Source organism: Thermobia domestica, chromosome 2 (assembly GCF_964235325.1).
Source record: "Thermobia domestica chromosome 2, izTheDome1.hap1.1, whole genome shotgun sequence".
Lineage (NCBI taxonomy): Eukaryota > Metazoa > Arthropoda > Insecta > Zygentoma > Lepismatidae > Thermobia > Thermobia domestica.
The window spans coordinates 268,133,629-268,154,177 of NC_137455.1; the positions used below are offsets into that span (position 1 = coordinate 268,133,629).

The 20,549-nt window shown below is 35.6% G+C and overlaps 1 protein-coding gene across 2 annotated transcripts in view; it reads right to left on the bottom strand.

Annotated features, from left to right (window-relative positions):
- Positions 1–551: 551 nt before the first annotated feature.
- LOC145678487 (uncharacterized) overlaps positions 552–20,549 on the bottom strand; it is a 33,932-nt gene continuing 13,934 nt past the window's right edge. For both annotated transcript variants that reach the window (XM_081748674.1, XM_081748673.1), the window contains exons 2-3: positions 10,185–11,174; positions 552–1,643 (exon numbers count right to left, since the gene is read on the bottom strand). In XM_081748674.1, the coding sequence (XP_081604800.1) occupies positions 638–1,643; positions 10,185–11,050 (1,872 nt within the window). In that variant the 5' untranslated portion in view covers positions 11,051–11,174 and the 3' untranslated portion in view covers positions 552–637. The remainder of the gene's footprint in view (positions 1,644–10,184; positions 11,175–20,549) is intronic.

Genomic DNA, 20,549 nt, shown 5'->3' on the forward strand with positions numbered 1-20,549 from the left:
TGCACTCCTTTACTTCCGGCATTTCGTTTCCGCTGAACAATTGCCTTTTGCTAGTTTTTATTTTAATTTCCAAAACAAAAGAACTTTAAAGAATTAATATACCAAAGGTAAGGACGATAACGAAAAATATTGCACGAAAATAAAAGTCAATCCTATATTGACCTAGTTTCTTTGCCTTGCAACTGTTTAGAACCGGAAATGTTACTTTTGGATACTTGCACTTTAATTGCCACCGGAGGACGAAATAGCTTAACAGCCCATTAAAGACTGACAAAACATGGAAGTTCAGAGGCAACGTGAAAGGATAATTATGCTTCATAGGGCTGCTCTCGATAATTTTCTTAATCTCCGGACAGTACTTTCTGCGGAAAGCAACCCATTAGTATCAATATTACAACAGAATTTTCATGATCATTTAACTAGACACAAACCTCAAAATACTGACACTGGTATGATTTTTTTTTTTTATATCTGACTGATTTATGTAACAAGTTGCGAGAATAAAAATCCTCATTTTGGGAGAAAACAAATCATATAATAATAAAGGCAAATCTACAAAACTTCCTCATTTTAATACCCCTATGAACTCCAACAAACACCAACAATATTGAAACAATAATTAAGATTTACAAATTCACTATACATCTTGATGTTGCGTCCTCGTATGTCTTAAAAACTGACTTTTCTGCGTGAAGCCTTCACCACAAAATTCACAACAGAATACTTTCTCCTGTGTATGAATCCTTCGGTGCCGAATCAGCATGAACCGTTCACAATAAGATTTCTCGCAATAATCACAACGGAAGGGGGCATTGGTTATGTGTGTTCGCGCATGCTGAACAAGATAGTTTCGTTGTGCAAATGATTTTCCACATTGGTCACAGGAATAACTTGAACCTTCATTTGTGTGAATTCTCTCATGACGCAACAAATGGCTTCTGTCTGAGAAAGATTTTGGGCAGTAACTACAATGAAATGGAGTTTCTCCTGTGTGAGATCGGACATGCCTTTGGAGATGACTTTTGCCTGGAAAAACTTTCCCACAAAGTTCGCAAGTGTAATTTCCCGTGTGGATCTTCTCATGTTGTCTAAGAGTATCTTTGTCGGCATATGTTTTCCAACACCGTTTACAAGTAAAATCGCAATCCATCATCGTGTGACTAAGAAGATGCCTCTTCAAGCTGTTTTTCTGAACAAACGGTTTCTTACAGAATATACATGCGTACGGGACTTCAGATTGGTCCGTTTCTGAGCGGAAGTGAACTTTCCGGTGCTGACTGAGGCCTTTGCGCCAAGCAAATCTTTTGCCACATTGTGTGCATTCAAATGGTTTGTCTTCCCCATGAAACTTCTTGTGATCAGTGAGATCACATTTCTTTGAAAAAGTTTTCTCGCATAGGTCACACGGATATTGGCCAGTACTTCCGTGCACAGCTTTATGCCCATTCAACTGAAAAATTGTTTGGAAAGACCTCCCACACTTTGTACACGTCAATGAATCACCTGCATCATGGTTCTTGATATGGGCTTTCAGGTAACAGTTCTTTGAAAATGTCCGATTGCATAGGTAACAGGCGTATCGCCTACTCTTTCCATTTCCAGATGAAGTTCTATTTTCACCACATTGGTTGAACGTCTCCCAGCTGAAATAAAAAAATATTTTTTTTATTTTCTTAAGCCTTAAATAATGGGTAACACTAAACTTTAATGATAAAATATAGATCATTATTTATTGTTATCAAATATGAAACCATAAGTATTTGCTACGAACGCTACAGGATACATGTTAATGAATTTAACAAGCTCTAACAGTGTGTCTATTGGAGTCGACTTGGATATTTCCAGTATTTCCAGTGTCCTGAAGAAAGAAAAAAAAATGGCTGAGCAAAACAATATATTCACATTAAAAAGCTGCATACGTGTTAGTTGGCAAAACTGTAATACGTATATAGTTTTTTAATGTGAATATATTGTTTTGCTCAGCAAATAGTTTGTTTGTGTTTAAGTATATACAAAGCAAAGCTCATGGGGGAAAAAAATCCAGTATCCTACGGTAAACTCAAAAATAAAAAACGTGGGTGTTACATACAACTGTACCTTGTGATTAAGTCAGTAAAATATATTGGAAAAGCAGTCCCCAACATTCTATCAGAAAGAACGTACAGAAACTAGTATGTTAAAATGGATGGAAGAAAAACAAGATGGAGTAAATGTCTCCTGGACGTTATTTCCTCTAGACTGCCTGTCATAGTCCGCAGCCACCTTTCACATGTTGCTCTCCACTCACCCTTCACAACTAACCATTTCACCATCCGGTCCCCGTATTACATACATTTAGCATTTTTTCCCATTCGTATTACATTTGCTACAGTGTAAACATTAAAAGAAAGTGCAGTAAAAATGTTCTTGTTAAAATATTTTCCCACAAACCAAATAGATCTGGAAAAAATAAAGATGTAAGTATATGAAAGTCAAAAACCAGGTCGGTATGAAAATAGAACTGGTGATGGCAAAAACAAGAAAGCCCCAGATCGCAGAAGAAAGTGTCTCTGAGGGGGCATTTTAACATCAAGTTCAGGATTCTTTGATGCCAAAGTTAAGGTCATATTTTATAAATTATTCATTTTCTTTCTCGAACTAGCCACTTCTTCTGTGGTCGGCCAGTTCTATCACCACCCACACTCATATGATGGGACTAAGGGCCTAAAAAGAATTCTTAAATTTCTCCGGCATTACACAGTGGTTTCCAGTACATTTTCAATATTTTCAATATTTCCAGTATCGGCACTAAGTTCCAATATTTCAAGTATAAGTAGACGCCCTAACCTTGTATCCCAAAATAATATTTCTTCTTTTATATTATTTCGACCCTCTCTGGGGTGTTCCTAAGTAACACCTCTCGTGTTGTTACTTTTCTTGCATATTCATCCACGAGGCCAACATTCTTGAAACATCAAAATTACGAATCTGATTAAACACTAATAACTTTTTGTGTGGTATTAGAACGTCACATATCTTCACTTTTAAGAAACGTGTACCACTAATAAATGTTAGAAACAATGTAAAAACTCTCGAACACGTATGTTCCTCCAACTCTACTGCCCAAATTTAATTCTATTTACATATATTTTCCCACTTATCCACATCCGCATGTTGAAATAACTTCTCTTTGAAAATTTGTGTTACTATCTTTGGTTCAAGTTTTGGAAATTAAAGGTTATAATAATCTGTCGCAATATCACTTAGTGCTAATCATTTTGCTCTTTCAGTAGTCTGTGCTTCGGAGAAAAACTGTTCGTGCTCAGAGAAAAATGACCTTAGAGAAAAGAACCATATTTAATTCGTTCACAGTAGAAAACATTTTGAAATATTTTATACCGATATCAATGAGTAGAGCCACGAGTTTTTCGCAATGCACGATAAAACGAAATGCGTCAGAATTAATTAATTTTCAGTTTCTTGACGTTTTATGATATTCTATGTGTATTTTCATTGGTTCCCGTTGTGCGATAAAACGCAAAATTTTAAAAACACGTTTTCATTAATTTAAAACCGCTAGTTTACCGCTGACGGAACGGTAGAACGTGGCATGAACGATGTATTTTGGGTGATTTGGACATGGCTATAGAGAACATGTTGCGCGTTAACTATCACCATCGCAGCTGGATGGGGAGTTCCAAAGTAATGATCGAAGTTTGTTGTAAATGCACTTACATATGTGTGGCTTCCAACAAGTAATGCCAATTGTGAGAGGGTTTTTCTTTTTCATGTATGGGCTGATGATGAGTGACAAACGTACAACAATGAAGTAGAAAATTGTGAAAACATGTAATGTTTATGCTTAATGCTTGAATGTAACTTTGGTGTGTGTTTTCAGAAGACAGCAAAACTTTCCTACTTGTAATAAGTTTAGTTACTGATTTTCGTTCAGTTTGCTTTAATATATATATATATATATATATATATATATATATATATATAATTTTCTGTAAGTGAAATTGACAACGTCAAGTAAATATTCAGTGTATTTTATTTTTATATTTTATAGTGATCTATAAAAATATTATATCTATAAAATATAACGGTTTATTTTTATAGTGATCTGTGAATAAAACGAAGAATAGTAAAAAAAAATGTCGGGGAATTCTTTTTCACAAGAGCTACAAAATGCGAAACTTTATTTGGAAAATGCGACAAAACGCGAAATATGAAAAATGAAACGCGAAATTTTCAAATTCTTAGTACGAAACTCTCGTGCCCCTATCAATGAGAAATAAAAAATATTAATATTTTAGACTTTTTGGTTAGTTGTTTTATAAGAGAATAATGTTTTTATGTAAATAGGACTCAACTTGCACAATAGATTTGGACGAACATTTGTACAAAGTTTCTTACAGCAGTTTATGTTATTTTTCTAGATAATTATTTATACCACTTAGACGCTTAAAATTCATTTTTCAAGGACAATACCAAAAGAGGAGATGTGTGAGGTTCTACAAACTACACAAAAAAGTAATTTGTGTTTTAATAGATTTTTATTTTGATGTTTCAAGTGTTCTCATTTTATGTGGATGAATATCCAAGGAAAGGAACAGCAGCAAGAAAGTAGCTGCTTTTTGGAAGGTCGAAGTTATATCAAAAGAAGACACAATCTTCCTGGATACAGGGTTAGCTTATTTCATTTATGATGCTATACGATTCAATGTCCAATCACTTAGCCATCAGGTGTTATTTCTAAATCTAAAATTCGTTTAAAGAGTAACGTACAATCCACTATAACTCGGTAATGGCACTCACCAGAGAAATGAAATTTTGTAGGTAAGCTATTGGTCCTTCGCTACCTAACATATACCTATATCTCTCAACCGGTGAAAACGAACCAGCTTGAGGAACTCATCCAAAAAGTCAGGAACATTAACACAAGATAAGTCATTGAGCACACAAGTATGTGTTAACCTACAATATCAAAAAGGCAAGAGAATTACCACAAGACAGGAGCATTTTCAAAAGACAGGTCATGAAGCACACAGATATGGCAAAACAATGTGTGTTAACGCTAATACAATGACTGAGGTATAGAAAAATGTATGTTTCCACGGCTACTGACAAAGAATAAAATGCAATCAGGACGAACAAGCGTAAAGACATTCTGCAAAGTTTTTCTGAAGATTACCCAGAATGCTCTCATAAAATCACTCATAGGATGAAAAATGACTAAAGGCTCATCTCCGTGGGAAACAGTTCCGAGAAGACAACGAACTTTATTGTGTATGTGAAACGAGTGGGCATTAGTGCCATTAAAACAAAGATGGCTGCAGTGCAGTGATACATATGGGTCGTACATTAAGTAAAATGGTTCTACCTACAAAATTTCATTTTTCTGATGCTTACCATTACCGAGCTACAGTGGATTGTACAGTACTTTTGACCAACCTTTGTACTTAGGGCCCTTCCTGTCCTTTTTCCTTACATTTTTGTGAATACGCTTTCAACTACAAAAAGCAGCAATTCCGAAAAATTCCGAAAATCAGGTCATTAACACTAACAAAATGCTATCAAATATTTTTATACTATTATTGTAGGTATTTCATGTAATGAATAAATTTCACGGTCCCAAAAACTGACGTCGTATTTTGGGTCTACACACACGAGTAAACTGGAACTATTTTTCGGTTTATCTAACAGTATCTATCAATAGAGTAAAACGGTTTAAGTTCGCCATCCTTGGTTCTGATAGTATGCAAATATCTTAATATTAATTAAATAGCCTATCAAGGTACTCTTCAATAAACCACCACTTCGACAATCAATTTTCAATTTTATGATAAAATTAGAATTTCACAACTAAATTATTCCTTCACATATAATACAATATTAATCTTCCGTAGTCAAGCACAATTTCTCTTCCACAAACTTCGTTTAAAAAAAATAAAAAAAAAAAGTTTTCATAAAACAACTACTAAATATACGTACTTCTCTTCTACTATCTGTCATTTCGTACGAAGTATATAGTCGCCAACACCGTTTTGCTACAATTAATTCTAAAACAAGATTCTGGTACTCAAATAAATGCCCATGTTTCTTCTCCAACTTGCTGCACAAAACTGCCCAAAAATGTTTTCGTTTTGTTGCAGCATGTATTGCCACCTAGTCTCACGATAGTATTATCAGCCTAAGTTCTATTACCAATACTACCAGACTTGCCCTTGCCCTTGTAAAGTTTCCTTGTTTGATGCGCTGCCTTATCAGTGGTTTTCCTTTTCTTCTTACCTTTTTATCTCCTATCAACAGATGAACTCTCGGTTTATCAAGTAACACCTCAACACAGAGGATCCATTTCCATCGGAACAATTTGAAATTGTTGTTTACCTAAGATATTCTACCTTTCCACCTTCTATCATGCTCGATATGATTGCCAGAAATGTGGGCTACTGCACTATATTGTAGCCTCCACCGCAGCAGACATCCTTGCAGTTGCACCAGGGCACATTTTCCCTCTCAAGCTTTCCAGAAGCCATTTAGCGTGCGAACCCGACTTAATGAAAAGCGCTGATTGAGAAGTCCAAAAGCACGATGATACATAGTAGTCTGTACTCTTAGTGGGAATTTCTTGCACTATTTAACATGGATATCAATTGCAGCTGCCATGCGTCAGTAGAAAATCAGTGATGTTTTGATCATGTAATTTGTACCTTTATTCTGGTACATTCCCACACGATGAGTGTCATCTCCATACAATGCTAGTATGTCTGTGTAATTCAAGGATTAGGACATGTTCTTGGTAATAAACAGCACTGATTTTCATTCACATTTTTATCTTTTTACCTTATGAATTTTGAGCGTCCCTCTACAGTAACAACCGTAGAACCTTTCGAGAAACTTTCTTTGCATTGACGCACACAAGTTATGTCGGTTTTATTCATGAACACCTCTGTACGTGTTGGCCCGAGCTTCTTCACCGTCACTTCCATGCAGATTCACGCTTCGCCCACTGTTCCAAAAACTTCCAGTGGTCAGAAATTAGGTGACACTCGCACTGCCTTCCGCCCTTGCTCGTTCACTCCGCGATGTGCCGTAGTGTTAACGCATTCACGCTGGCCTTACGGACTGTTTCAGCCTCAATCTGTTGTGTATTGCACAATTCACTGTCGATTTGGTTACATATAATTGTTTGACCATAATACATTGTGGTAATGGATTCTAACAGCCGGTCATATGTTGGAGTGTCAGTGTGCTGAGATTCACCGAAGCCCTCTTTAGATGCACTTTCGTTAGTGGTGTGGGTTGAGGAAGGGACTGGTGTGCACATTTTTAATAACAGCAACTACAGCTCGTCCCACCACAAAGCCACTCCCGAGAAGGTTTAACTATGCAGGAAATGTTAACATTTGCACCGAAAAGAGCCATCACGTGCCCTTCCCAAAAGCGATTCTTTCGGTGACGTTTTGCTCACCATAATACCTTTACTTTATTAAACATCCGAGAGACTGATACCTGTGTGCGTATAGTATTGTTCTTTGTGAAAACCGGTTTGATAGGCGTCGTTTACAAGTTGTTGTGATGAAAGCTGATTAGCCTCTGCATGTCCTATATTACGAAAGGAACTATTGTCTGATAATGTCAGAAATTTCTTCGTTGTAGTCTGAGTAACCTCTTCGATTTTCTTCATCTGCTTATGTGATGTATTTCTCATCTTGCCAGGTTCGAAATTCATTTTTAATACACATCTGTTCCGATTTGATCTTCCTTTTACTTCCACGGTAATTCTACTAATATGATGTACTTTGCTTCTCTTTGTAACGCATACTTTCACTCTGGGGGATGGTGTTCTTGTCTTGCACCCATGCATAATTGAAAAAGATACGAAGGGCAAATGTATGCAAACCGTCCTTGCTTTCTGCAAAGGAAACATGCTTTTTAGACGTTTCCTTATTTGCTTTGTAACTTAATAGATAGTGTGGACAATGATTAAAACGTTATTCCCCTGCCATATAACAGACTACTAACTTTCCGAAATCACATACAATACCCTCCCACAAACTTTGTTACTGTAAACGTAACAGAGGATTAAAGTGTAGTACAGGATTTACACTTAATTGGAGAGGACACATTCCTTGACCTTTCTAGGCTTTACAAGTCACAATTTACAAGGCCAGGACTTCCAGGTCTATACATAATATAAAAAGGAACTACATTTTTCCCGACTAAGGGATTCTTCATCTATTATGCATGTACCTATATATAGTGTAGGCAGAGAAATTTTGCAAAATAAACTAATTATTTTATAAAACATCCCCTACCAAATAGTCGAGTAAGGAAAAAGACGAATGGGATCTGAGAACTGAAAATCCGCACTTAAAATTCTTAAACCAAATCCTTAATTTATTTCATAGCCAAAGGCCTCTTGATCTCTAAATTGATTGTAAATTGGTGGAGACCTGATAGTAAATCAATGACCGGTGGGAACAACTTATTTTAATTTGTTAACCATTGTAACTTAAATTTTCTGATGCTTTACAAATTCAAAGTTTAGCCCTCATCTAGTATGATTATGACGTCAAAGCTAGTGGCCTTCAATGTCGGGTCGCATGCTATATCTGTATGTTGTCACTGTGCTGTATCTTTTTCTGTGTGTTGTCACTTACACAGGAAGGGAAGCAATAAATACGTTCACCGTAATTTTACGACATGTTTGCGTTATAAAACTAAGGCCTCATAGACAGCTCTAGAGAATTTTGTCCTTTCTCCATTTCCACCCTACAAACAACAATATATATGTATACTCATGTCCAAAATTATTGTCGCATGTCTATATGTTGTTATAAGAATATAATTTGATAACGAAATGAAATGAAAATGAAATCTTTAAGTTTTACGTCCTACGGATATGCCGGTTAGGCTAATGCAGACGGTGATGATGAGAGATGAGTGAAATGGTGGAATGAAGGAAATTGGAGGAAACGGAAGAACCCTGAGAAAACCCACGAGCACGATGTTTGTACACCACAAAGTCCACACGGCACGAACTGGGATCGAACCAGGGACCCCAAGCACCGGAGGTGAAGGCTCTACCATTGAGCCACCGCGGCCCCCAATTTGATAACGAATTCGCCCGGTATTTCTTATAATGTTAGCAGCATATGTATAATCGACAAAGACATGTATGTGGCAAATTTCATGTCAAAAGAGCAGTAACTAAGAACAATAAAACGAAAATAAAACTTTCTTGTCCATTCAGCACATTTTGTTTCATTCTAATTTTCGTATTTACAATATTTTTCCTATGATATTTACCATAAATATACATTTCCCGATTATACACATAGTATCAGTATTAAAAGTACCCTGCAAAATCATTATCAAATTATATTCTTATAAGATCACAGTTATAGATATGCGACAATCTTTTGGACATGAGTGTACTTTTTGTACAATGACTAGGGATAGAAGTACATTGAATCTGAACAACATGTGATCCCACCACAAATGAAATACAAATTACACACACTACAATATGTATGCTAATAACTCTACTATTAAGAAGTCACGTCTTGACTTTGATCTATGAACTGCTTAATACTACAAAGATTAATAATGCAAGTATTTCTCGAATAATAATAATTAAAAACATGGAATAAGCTGTAAAGTATTTAGTTAGCACTAAATTTGCGATTCATAGCAATTTTTTACATTAACCATGTTAATACACGCTTATATTTTAGTATACAAAGCACACATTGGGATCTGGCAGATCCCGGAGTATTTGAATGATTTTAATAATTCCAAATAAACCCAAATGAACTGCAAAAGGCACACATAAGAAACGCCTCGCAATATTACAGCATAGATTTGGAAGATTTAGCACATAAATGAATTATGTATAAGGTGTTCGGAAACTGAGACTGGAAAATTAATTTACACCTTTCGTCCATCACTCTGGTAAAATTATTTCACTGTATAAAGGTTGAACATAATCGGGGTTCTGCAGATTCCAGTGTGTTTCTGACGGTTTAACTCTAAACAGAAATGATTCACGGAACACTTCCTTGCGATCCGAAATGAAGTGAGAAAACAATTAAAATAAAATACGCATATTCATGCTACTATTATTTAAATCGTGAATCTACGTATGAATGCAAGAGTTTACTTTCCACTTATGTAGTTTATAAACAAGGATAACTAACCTGGAAGCCGAAACAACGATCATTGGTTCTAAGCTACATTCTTCAACATTCGGAAACTCTTCCTCATTCTGAAGTTCCTCCTCATTCCGAAATTCTTCCTGTTCCACTTTCACCTCAACTTTCAACTCCTCATCTCTCACTGGTAAGCTATCAGTATTTACAAAACAAGTTCTTTCTAATTGGTCTGTCTCCCTTGAACTACTTTCAACCCTTGTAGTCGTCGAATGTGAAGTACTATTCGCATCTGACACAACAGATGGTTTGTTGCTCTGCCTTATCAAGTCATTATCCCTTAAGGAATTAACTACTGATGAATCATTCTGGGAATTTTCACTAAGTTCAGCTGCCTTATTTCCTCGGTCTGTCACAACGTTCATTAACAACGCAGGGTCACATTCAACAACCACCTCACAGGACTCACTATCTGTAGTTTTATTATCGATATTGTTCTTTGAATCATTGCTCTCAATCACGTTTATTTTATTATCGATATTGTTCTTAGAATCATTGCTCTCAATCACGTTTATTTTATTATCGATATTGTTCTTTGAATCATTGCTCTCAATCACGTTTATTTGACTGCTAGTATCAGGAAATTCTCTTAATTTATTGTTCATGCTTGGAAGATGTATTGTCTCTTTTTCTTCATCCTCTGGAGAATCCATTCTTTTTACGTTTAAAGTAAGCGTGAATAAATGAAAAAATTGCACGTACCATGTACGAACATATTGTAATGTCCTTATTATCAAAGAAAATGTAATTATCATCAGGAAGCTGAAGATATATATTGATAAGACATAGCACAAGTCCTCAATTTCATGAGTTGGATCGGAGTTTCTAAAAATATTCCATATAGCAAAATCCATGAAAGATGTTCCGATATTCTTATTACTGCCATTGTAGTCATATACTACTAAGCATAGGACTTAGCCAGACCAAAGTTCTCCAAGAACACCTGAGTTGCACTGTTCTTTCCACTACCGGAACAACCTACAATAAGAAAAACAATAAATAAATTTACAGTAAATGACTAAAAAAAAAATAAAATAAAATAAAAATAAAAAAATTACATATCGTTTAATTATTTCAACATTCTATATTTCTGAACGTTTTATTACCTTAAGGCATTAAAAAAAGAGAATGAGAAATAGATTGAAAACAATACAAATATGGTATTTATCAATATGATAACAATTCCGTAACTTTCTTTGATAAAGCTTGTTGACACTGCAAATAATAATAATAATAATAATAATAATAATAATAATAATAATAATAATAATAATAATTATTATTATTATTATTATTATTATTATTATTATTATTATTATTATTATTATTATTATATTATTATTATTATTATTATTATTATTATTATTATTATTATTTTAAGATTCCATAATTATGCTCCTTGGTTAAGGATGAACAGAAAATCCCTTAGAAAAGGAAGAACCTTCAGAAAAGTACAGACACAATGTTGCCCACAACAAACTCGCGTGGCCTTGAATCGAATCAGGCACCTAATTACAAGAACAATGTGACAATCCATGGGGTGGGAGGAGGGAATTAAAAATTGATTGGTAAAATTAAAAACTATCAGACAAAAGTAGTGGATAAAAGACGGGGGGGGGGGGGTTGGGTGAGGCACGATTGGTTGCTATCAGAAACAGACCATGTTATGTGTACCTATAAATATTTGTATTTTATAAGACTTGTCAAAGGGGGTGTGTTTTTTCTATTTAGGTCATTTTTCAATTATTTTGATCATCTTTTACTGTTTATTCTTATGTACAAGAATATCAATTAATCTACAGGTATCTTGTTCTTATAAAATTAAAATGTTGTTTATTTATTCATTCATCAGTTTGACTGATTTAAAGCATTTCCGGTCTTCGGCCTGGGAAGATTTGTGCAGTGGAAAAAACTGAAAGCGCAACTGAGGAAACACAAAACTCACAGTATTCTCATCAAAAACGACTCGATCGAATTAAACCATTTTTGATACAAATACGTGCATTTGACATACTCAATTATCGCGGATCCCTTACTTGAAAAGTCCATGGTCACCTCTATAAATCGGAAACGGTGACACGTAAACGGCCATAGAATTTCAATCAAGCTTTTGTTTACATTTTCACCCGTCGCCATTTTACACAGGGTTGTCGTAGAAAGTCGAGATTTGCTCTATCTTCTTTCATTTAACAACAGCTTTCAAACGATATGCTATTTAACCTCTCTTGCCATTTGAAACTTTTTAGTTGGACCCCACCTGGGACCCTGGGACAAGACGTTTTAACATAAATCGTTGTACTTTGAAAATAATACCACACTTCCTTTCCTGCTTTCACGTTTGTCTCATCGTTTCCGATTTATATGTGTGGCCGTGGACTTTTCAATTAAGTTTTTGTTTACATTTCGACCCACTGCTATTTTGCACATTGTTGTCGTAGAGAGTCGAGACTTGCTCCATTTTCTTTCATTTTACAACAGCTTTCAAACGATGTGCTACTTAACCCCCCTTGCCATTTGAAAATTTTGAGTCGGACCTCGTCTGGGACCCTGGGGCAAAATTATTTTATCCCAAAAAGTGTGTTCTTGAAAATGATGGGATGTGTGTTCGCCGAGTTTTCCATTTACTCAACTGTTTCTGAACAAATGACCCGATTCAAACTATTCTGTCTGGTAATTTTTTGTAGCTTTTGCATTACAAGATATGTTGTAACTAACGATATCCTGCTCGGTGGCACGTATAACTTTGGGATTCATCTAGTTATAACATATCAAATGCAAACACAATTGTCTCGTTCGGATCTCAGCGGAGCAACTTCGTGACCCTCCCTTGTGAGGTCCTATCCGCCCTCTCGTTGTTCATCCGTTGTCTGCAACTGTATCTAGAAAATTGTAAAGAAAGCGAAATCTCTTCGTTCATTTCATGTGTAGAGTTTATGAAATCAACTGTCAATTCGGGCACAAGAAATAGAAACAACCTGCAACTGTTCTGAGTACTTGCTTAACACCTATTCTGCATACACAACAACAAAAGTAAACTGAGTAAAGATTTGAAAGCGATTATTGGTTTACCAATAAACAGTTTTTAATATAATTAATGCTATTAGAACTAACCTACATCAACGAACTCTGCTCAAGAAAGTGAACTCAGCTAACGGCAAAGAAAATTTCAACAAGGGTTACCTTCAATTTTAGTTAAAAGGAATCTATTTTATGAAATTCAGTTTTCGATATAGGAATTAGTATCTAAAGAGATGAAAACCGCAGGATTACTTATTATTCTGGATTCAGTTTTTGTGGAGGTTAACAATCTTGCGATTTTTTTTTTTTTTTAATGTAATTTCACATTTACATCGCCTCACTGTTCACCAATTCTCAGCTTAACCATCAACAGTATTTCTTTACATTTGTATTTGAAGTTGCCGATTAAAAAACAAGCACTTACTTACATTTGAAATCGTCTTAAAATTTTAAATTCAAGAGTTTTTAAAATCTCATAATTACTAAATCGAAATTCTCCGACTTTTCCACGTTTGTTGCCACCCTGCTATTATGATCATCCTGTGAATGAAGCACTTGGTCAAACTGCATAATCATTTTATTTGGAAGAAAAACGGGACTGTTTTCGTCAGAGCGCTAACAGGAAAGACACTACCACTATAACTATTGCAGGAAAAAGTGTGAAAAGATACATACCCACAGTATTAAAGGAACTTTCCCCATAAGTAAGAAGGAAATTCAATATTCTACACTGGAAAATCAAAATTTTATGCACTACGACCTAAGTAAGTGGTGCCACACCCATCTACAGATGTCTGTTTATATGTGTATTTTGTCAATTTTGAGCTTTGCATGATAACTTTTAAGAGTTTACTTGAAAACGTTACATAGGAAACTTTAGTTGGACGTGTTAAGTCGTTAGTAGTTTGTGATGTGCAATGAGAGACTTGTTTGTTTCAGGAATGTGATGATTGCCCTAGAAAGGGAGGATTCGCCTTACAGACACTTGGTGCAGAAAACACAGCAAATGATTCTCTCTGGTTATATATACAACATAGGAGGAAATTAACTCCTTAAGGAAACTTGTCATTGATACCTTAATTGACGAACTTAAGAAATAGACAGCGAAGGCACTAACGTACCAGCATCTCAAGAAAATACAACACCCTGCAGAAGTGAAGATACTCAGGAAGTTGAAAGTTGTGTCGAACTTGTCATAGAATCTGCAGAAAAAAGCGAGTGGACATGGAAACAGAGACGGCTACACTAGAGCGAGCAACTTTGCTCTCAATAGTGACAATGCCAAAATTTGAATTTAAGACATCCTTGACTAAATCAACATAATTCAGAACACCATAATTGAAAGGACAGTTAGGTAGGGTATGGATGGAACTCGAATTGCAGCCATCTCCTCGTGGTGAGCTCTAAGCAGTTTTATTTATAAAAAAAACTGCAAAATCATTATGAAAATAAAATGTATACGATCACTCACATTAACGAATTAAAAACATGACCTCACACAACTAAAATAAAGTACTTAGACGCTATAGAAATAAATAAATAAAAAAAAAGTAATCTGTATATTTCTTGCGTAAAGGTAAATTTTTGTCTCTTTCTTTCTTTTTTTTATTTTATTTTTTTAAATTTAGGCCGTTTGCGCGAACTGAAGATCCAAAGTGTGATTATTTTCGTTATTTTCCCACTGACTAGCACGAAAATATGCAACTTTTAAGCCTTATTAGAATTCGGTACTTAAAAATCTGATTTTTTCGCATAAAGATTTTTTTTCTTTTAAACTTTAGGCCATTTGTGCGAACTGAAGATCCAAGTATGATTTTTTTCCCGTTATTTTTCCATTGATTAGCATGCAAATACGCAACTTTTGAGCCTTATTAGAATTCGATACTCGAAAATTTGATTTTTTCGCTCCATCCTACTGTTTATCTGAGCGTATGGTTTCCCCAAGGCTATAGAATATATAACCACCATCATGGTTTACTCATCCTGAAGGTTTCTGGATTTTTAACAAGAGGAATTCAACATATCATTACGTAGCTCTCTCTTTAAAACACCTATGGAACACATCTAAGCTAAGTCAAGCACAACTGCACAGCAACCATGAGTGAGTGGTTGGCTTTTGCGCTTCTATCGGAAAGTCAGGGATTCAATCCCGAATTCGACCATTCTGTTAAAAAGTTTTTCTCGATTCCATTTGTAAATGTAGAGATACTGCGTGTACTGAGATTCCTAGCCGACTTCCTTTCTTATTGATTTAAATCATTGTTATTATTAAATACCAGCAGTGACGGATTTGCGAAGGGGATTAGGGTGAGGAACAGTGACAACTAAGGGGGGCAAACGGGGCTTGTGCCCCGGGCGACGGATTGGGGGGCGCAAAATTGGACAAATATTTATTTGGTCTAGGAATTAATTCGTGCGGGTGGACAAGAGATGGCGCAACGAACGGAGCGTCCTACAGTTCCGTGTATCCACACATGTGTTGCAAACCCCTGTCAACGCGTATCGTTCGTAGTATAGGGCAGTGGATTAAAGCGTCAACAACACCAGTTTGTAGTTAAGTGAACATGGCGCAATTTGTGCCTGATAAAGTGTTTTTGCGGGGTGTCCTGCTGCATTACTTTAACATGCAGAAAAAAAAAAAAAATGAAATGAAATCTTTAAGTTTTACGTCCCACGGTTATGCCCGTTAGGCTAAAGGAGACGGTGATGATGAGCAATGAATGAAATGGTGGAATGAAGAAAGTGGGAGGAAACGGGAGAACCCCGAGAAAACCCACGCACACGGTGTTTGTCCACCACAAAGTTCACTTGGCGGGGGTAACATGCAGAAAAGTGCGACTGAAAGTCATCGTATTTTGGTGGAAGTGTATGGTGACCATGCTCTAGCTGAGCGAACGTGTCAGAAGTGGTTTGCACGGTTTAGAAGTGGTGATTTCGGCTTGGCAGACCAAGAGCGAGCTGGACAGCCAAAAAAATTTCAAGACGAAGAATTGACAGCATTGCTCGAGCAGGATTCGTGTCAAACGCAGGAACAACTTGCAGCAGCATTAGGCGTTGATCAAACAACAGTCTCCAAACGCTTGAAAGCCATGGGAATGATTCAAAAGATGTCACATTGGGTTCCACATGAATTGAAAGACAGAGACGTTGAAAGACGAAAAACCATTTGCGAATTGCTGCTTCAACGACAGAGCAGAAAGGGGTTTCTGCATCGAATTATTACGGGTGATGAGAAGTGGATCCATTACGAGAACCCTAAACGAAAAAAGGCCTGGGTGAAACCAGGTGAACCAGGTCCATCACAACCAAAACGAGATATTCACTGTGCAAAAGTTATGCTGTGCATATGGTGGGATATGAAAGGTGTGGTGTACTATGAGCTGCTGCAACCGGGTGAAACTATGAATGGAGAACGTTATCGACGATAATTAATGCGTTTGAAGCAAGCTCTGGCCAGAACACGACCAGAATGGGAGAACAGACATGATAAACTTATTGTTCAACATGATAACGCTCACCCACATGTCGCAAAACCGGTCAAAACCTATTTAGAAAATGTCGGATGGGAAGTTTTACCCCACCCGCCGTATTCACCAGACGTTGCTCCTTCGGACTACTACTTGTTCGATTGCATGAACAACGATTTGATTGGACAGCGGTTTACTTCTTCAGAAGATATCGAAACATGGGTCTCTGACTGGATCGCTTCCAAGGATGAGGACTTCTTTCGCCACGGAATCCGTACATTGCCTGACAGATGGGCGAAAGTGGTGGCTAGCGATGGACAATATTTTTCTTAAGGTATTTATGTATTTTGTGTTTGTACTACAACTTCAATATGTGCGTACCAACCGCACGAATTAATTCCTAGACCAAATATTTTCACTATACGGCAAGGAAAGGAGTTTTAGCAAACTTAAGATCATAAAAAGTACTTCAGAAATATAGTAACTCACCAACCTTAGGTTTATACCATAGACCACAAGTTAGCTCCAAAGCTATCTTTTGAGGACACTGTAAAAAGTTTTGTAGCCAAAAGATCCCGGGAAGTTAAATTTTAGTTCCAGCTTTTTGTGCTTTCATTTAACTTACATCGATTTAAGAGATTTGCAAGATGTCCAAGTATAATACTCGAGACAACAGCCTGACTGTTTGTCATAATTAAATATTCTATTCCAAAGCAACAGATTCTTAATTCATTCTACATATACGCACATCCCGATATAATTCCAAAAACATTGTGATTTGGATTCCAAAAACATTGGATAAGAATATGTCAAGCATGCTCCTCACAGATTATATGGCAATCAAATACTAATTAGTCTGGTGTTTTATCTTGTACTAAAAATTAAATTAAGTACTGCAATTTTGAAATCAAGCTTTACCACTTGAAAAAACTGGAATAGGAGAATGTGTGATGCCAAGGTGTAGTCGGGGAGCGTTTTAATTTGGTTGGCCAAGGCGGTGGAGGCGGCGCTAAGGCGAGTTCTTGTTCCGGGTGACAACTACTCTACTTGTGTCACTGGTGAGGTGGTGTCTTTCGGACTGAAGCCTGTTCCCCGAAATTACGGAATTTCTAAAACAAACGAAATATAAGTTACGCCCCTTTACTCATAAAATTCACACTCCATTCAAATAAAAATTATGAATTTTTAGAAAAACTAAACATTAATTAGAAAAACTCCTCCCAAAATACTTTTCTAAATCCGCCACTGATTATTAGTATGAAACGGTTTTCAAGATTGTATTCGGAAGATTATTGCTGAATATACAACGAAACGAAATATTAGTTATCCCTGTACTCATAATCTTCAAGCTCGTCCCAAATAAAAGTTAGGGATTTTTAGAAAAAACGAAATTAATCAGAGATGCCCCTCTTAAAATACTTTTCTAAATCCGCTACTTATTATTTGTATAAAATGGCTTATAAATAAATATATAGATGTATTCAAGGTTGTATCCGGAAGATTACTGTTAAATCATTGCATAGCTACAGTATAACAAATGTGGAAGTATGCTCTGACGGATATATTGAAAAACAGAAGCTAGAGTACTAAGCTCGAAGAAATGAAACACGAATGACTAAAAACGACATCTAGAGAAGAAGAAGAAGTCGATAACTCACAAGTTAAAATCAAGTTAAATAGCCTCTAAAATTGCCCTCAAATATTACGTACTTTATGTTTACTTTAATTCATAAAATATGTGCTCTATCCATCATGATGATGAATTCCAAAGCGAAATATGGCATTTAGGTCATAAAATCTTATTTAACTATATATACTTATTTAACTATACTATAAGAAAGCTATTTAGATAGAAAAATCATGAGAATAAAAAAAAAGCCAAAATTTCCGTTCTTTTCCCAAAAAAGCCGGCTTTTATGTGAAAAAAATCGATTAAAAAAAGCCGGCTTTTTATTGCATCTCTAATGTACTACAAAACTAGACATGCAAGGGCTCGGAAAAAACCGGCTTTTTTGAAAAAAAAACTCGTTTTTTTCTGCTTCGCTTTTTTGCTTGGGAAATTTTGGACTTTTTTTGAAAATTTTGCTTTAAACTGATAAAGCAGACTTTGTTTCAATTCTCTACAACAACAACAAAAAACATTTAATTAGTGCTTGATGCAGATAATAATATGAAACCTCGAAAATAAACCATGAATTTCAAAAAGATTTTTTAAAATTCTTAACATATTTACATTATGAATTCCAAAGGATTAACCAATGTATGTAATAATATTTTAACCTCTTATATACAATAAGTACTTTAAAAAAGTGATACACAAATAACTAGCAAAATTGTATGTAGTATTTTTACTTCAAAATATCACACACCCTCTTTTTGAAGCAAAATAAAGAAAAACCGAGAAATCTGCGCATCAAGAGCTTCGTTTCGGGTGGTTCTAACATTCTTGAAATTTTTCAGTTAAGTTTTAACTTTTATACGCATAGTATGAATATTTCGAACAAATTTTTCACTGACTGATCACATACGTAATAATCTGTTACCACCTATCAGGTGCTTCGGATCTGAAAAATCGGTAAAGCTCCAAATTCAGTAATACACTGTTCCTTAAGCTTGTTCAGAATCGGGAAAGTATCGAATTTTCTGTTCATGGATCATATACGTAATAGACGGTTTATCTGAGCGTACGGTTTCCTAGGCCGTAGAATATATAACCATCATCACGGTTTACCCAGTCCTGAAGGTTTCCGAATTTTTAACAAGAAAATTCAACATATCGTTACGAAACTTTTATTTTATTTTATTTTATTTATTTTTCAAAAAAGAAAAACTGGAATACATTTAAAAAGAGTGGAAGAATCAATCACTGTCCCAATTCACAAGAAAGACGATAAAATTGATTGTAATAATTATCGAGACATTTCTCTTAACATTCTATTAATAAGATTGACCCCATACGCAGATGAAATTATTGGAGATTATCAGGGTGGATTTAGTCGAAATCGACCAGATATTTACCATTCGACAAATACTAAAAAAAAGAAATGGGAATATATTACCCAGTACATCAACTGTTTATTGATTTTAGAAAGGCTTACAACTCGGTTAGGAGGGAAACATTGTACAACATTCTTACAGAATTTGGAATACCGAAAAAGCTAGATCTATTAAGTGTTTAAATGAATCCCAGAGTAAAGTCCGAGTAGAAAAATGCGAGCTTCCACGTCGAGATTGGCCTGAAACAAGGATACGCGTTATCGCCGTTATTATTCAGCTTTGTTCCGGAGTACGCTATAAGAAAAATTGATGATAGGAACTAGAGCCTAGAGTTGAATGGCATTCACCAGGTTATGGTGTATGCTGATGATGTAAATCTGATAGAAAAATCGGAAGAAATGCAGAGGACTTATTAAACGCTTGCAGGGACATGAATAAATGCAGAGAAATCTAAATACAAGGAAGTTCACAAGGAACGTAATACGGCAAATTATGAATGCGTTAAAATAACAATTAATAGTTTCGACACAGTGGATGCTTTCAAATATCTTGGATCATTATTATCAGACCAAAATCATACCCACAAAGAAATTAAATGTCGACTGAAATCAGGAAATTCTTGTTATTATTCAGTTCAAAATATTTTGTCGTCGCGAATTCTGTCAAGGAAATTAAAGTTTAAAATATATAAAATGATAATCATGCCTGTTATGCTTTATATGGTTGTGAAACATGGTCGCTTACGCTGAGGGAAGAACGCAGACTGAAATTATTTGAGAATAAAATTCTGAGACGAATATTTGGACCCAAGAGGAACGGGAATGGCGGAAACTTCATACGGAGGAACTACATAATTTGTACGGTTTACCAA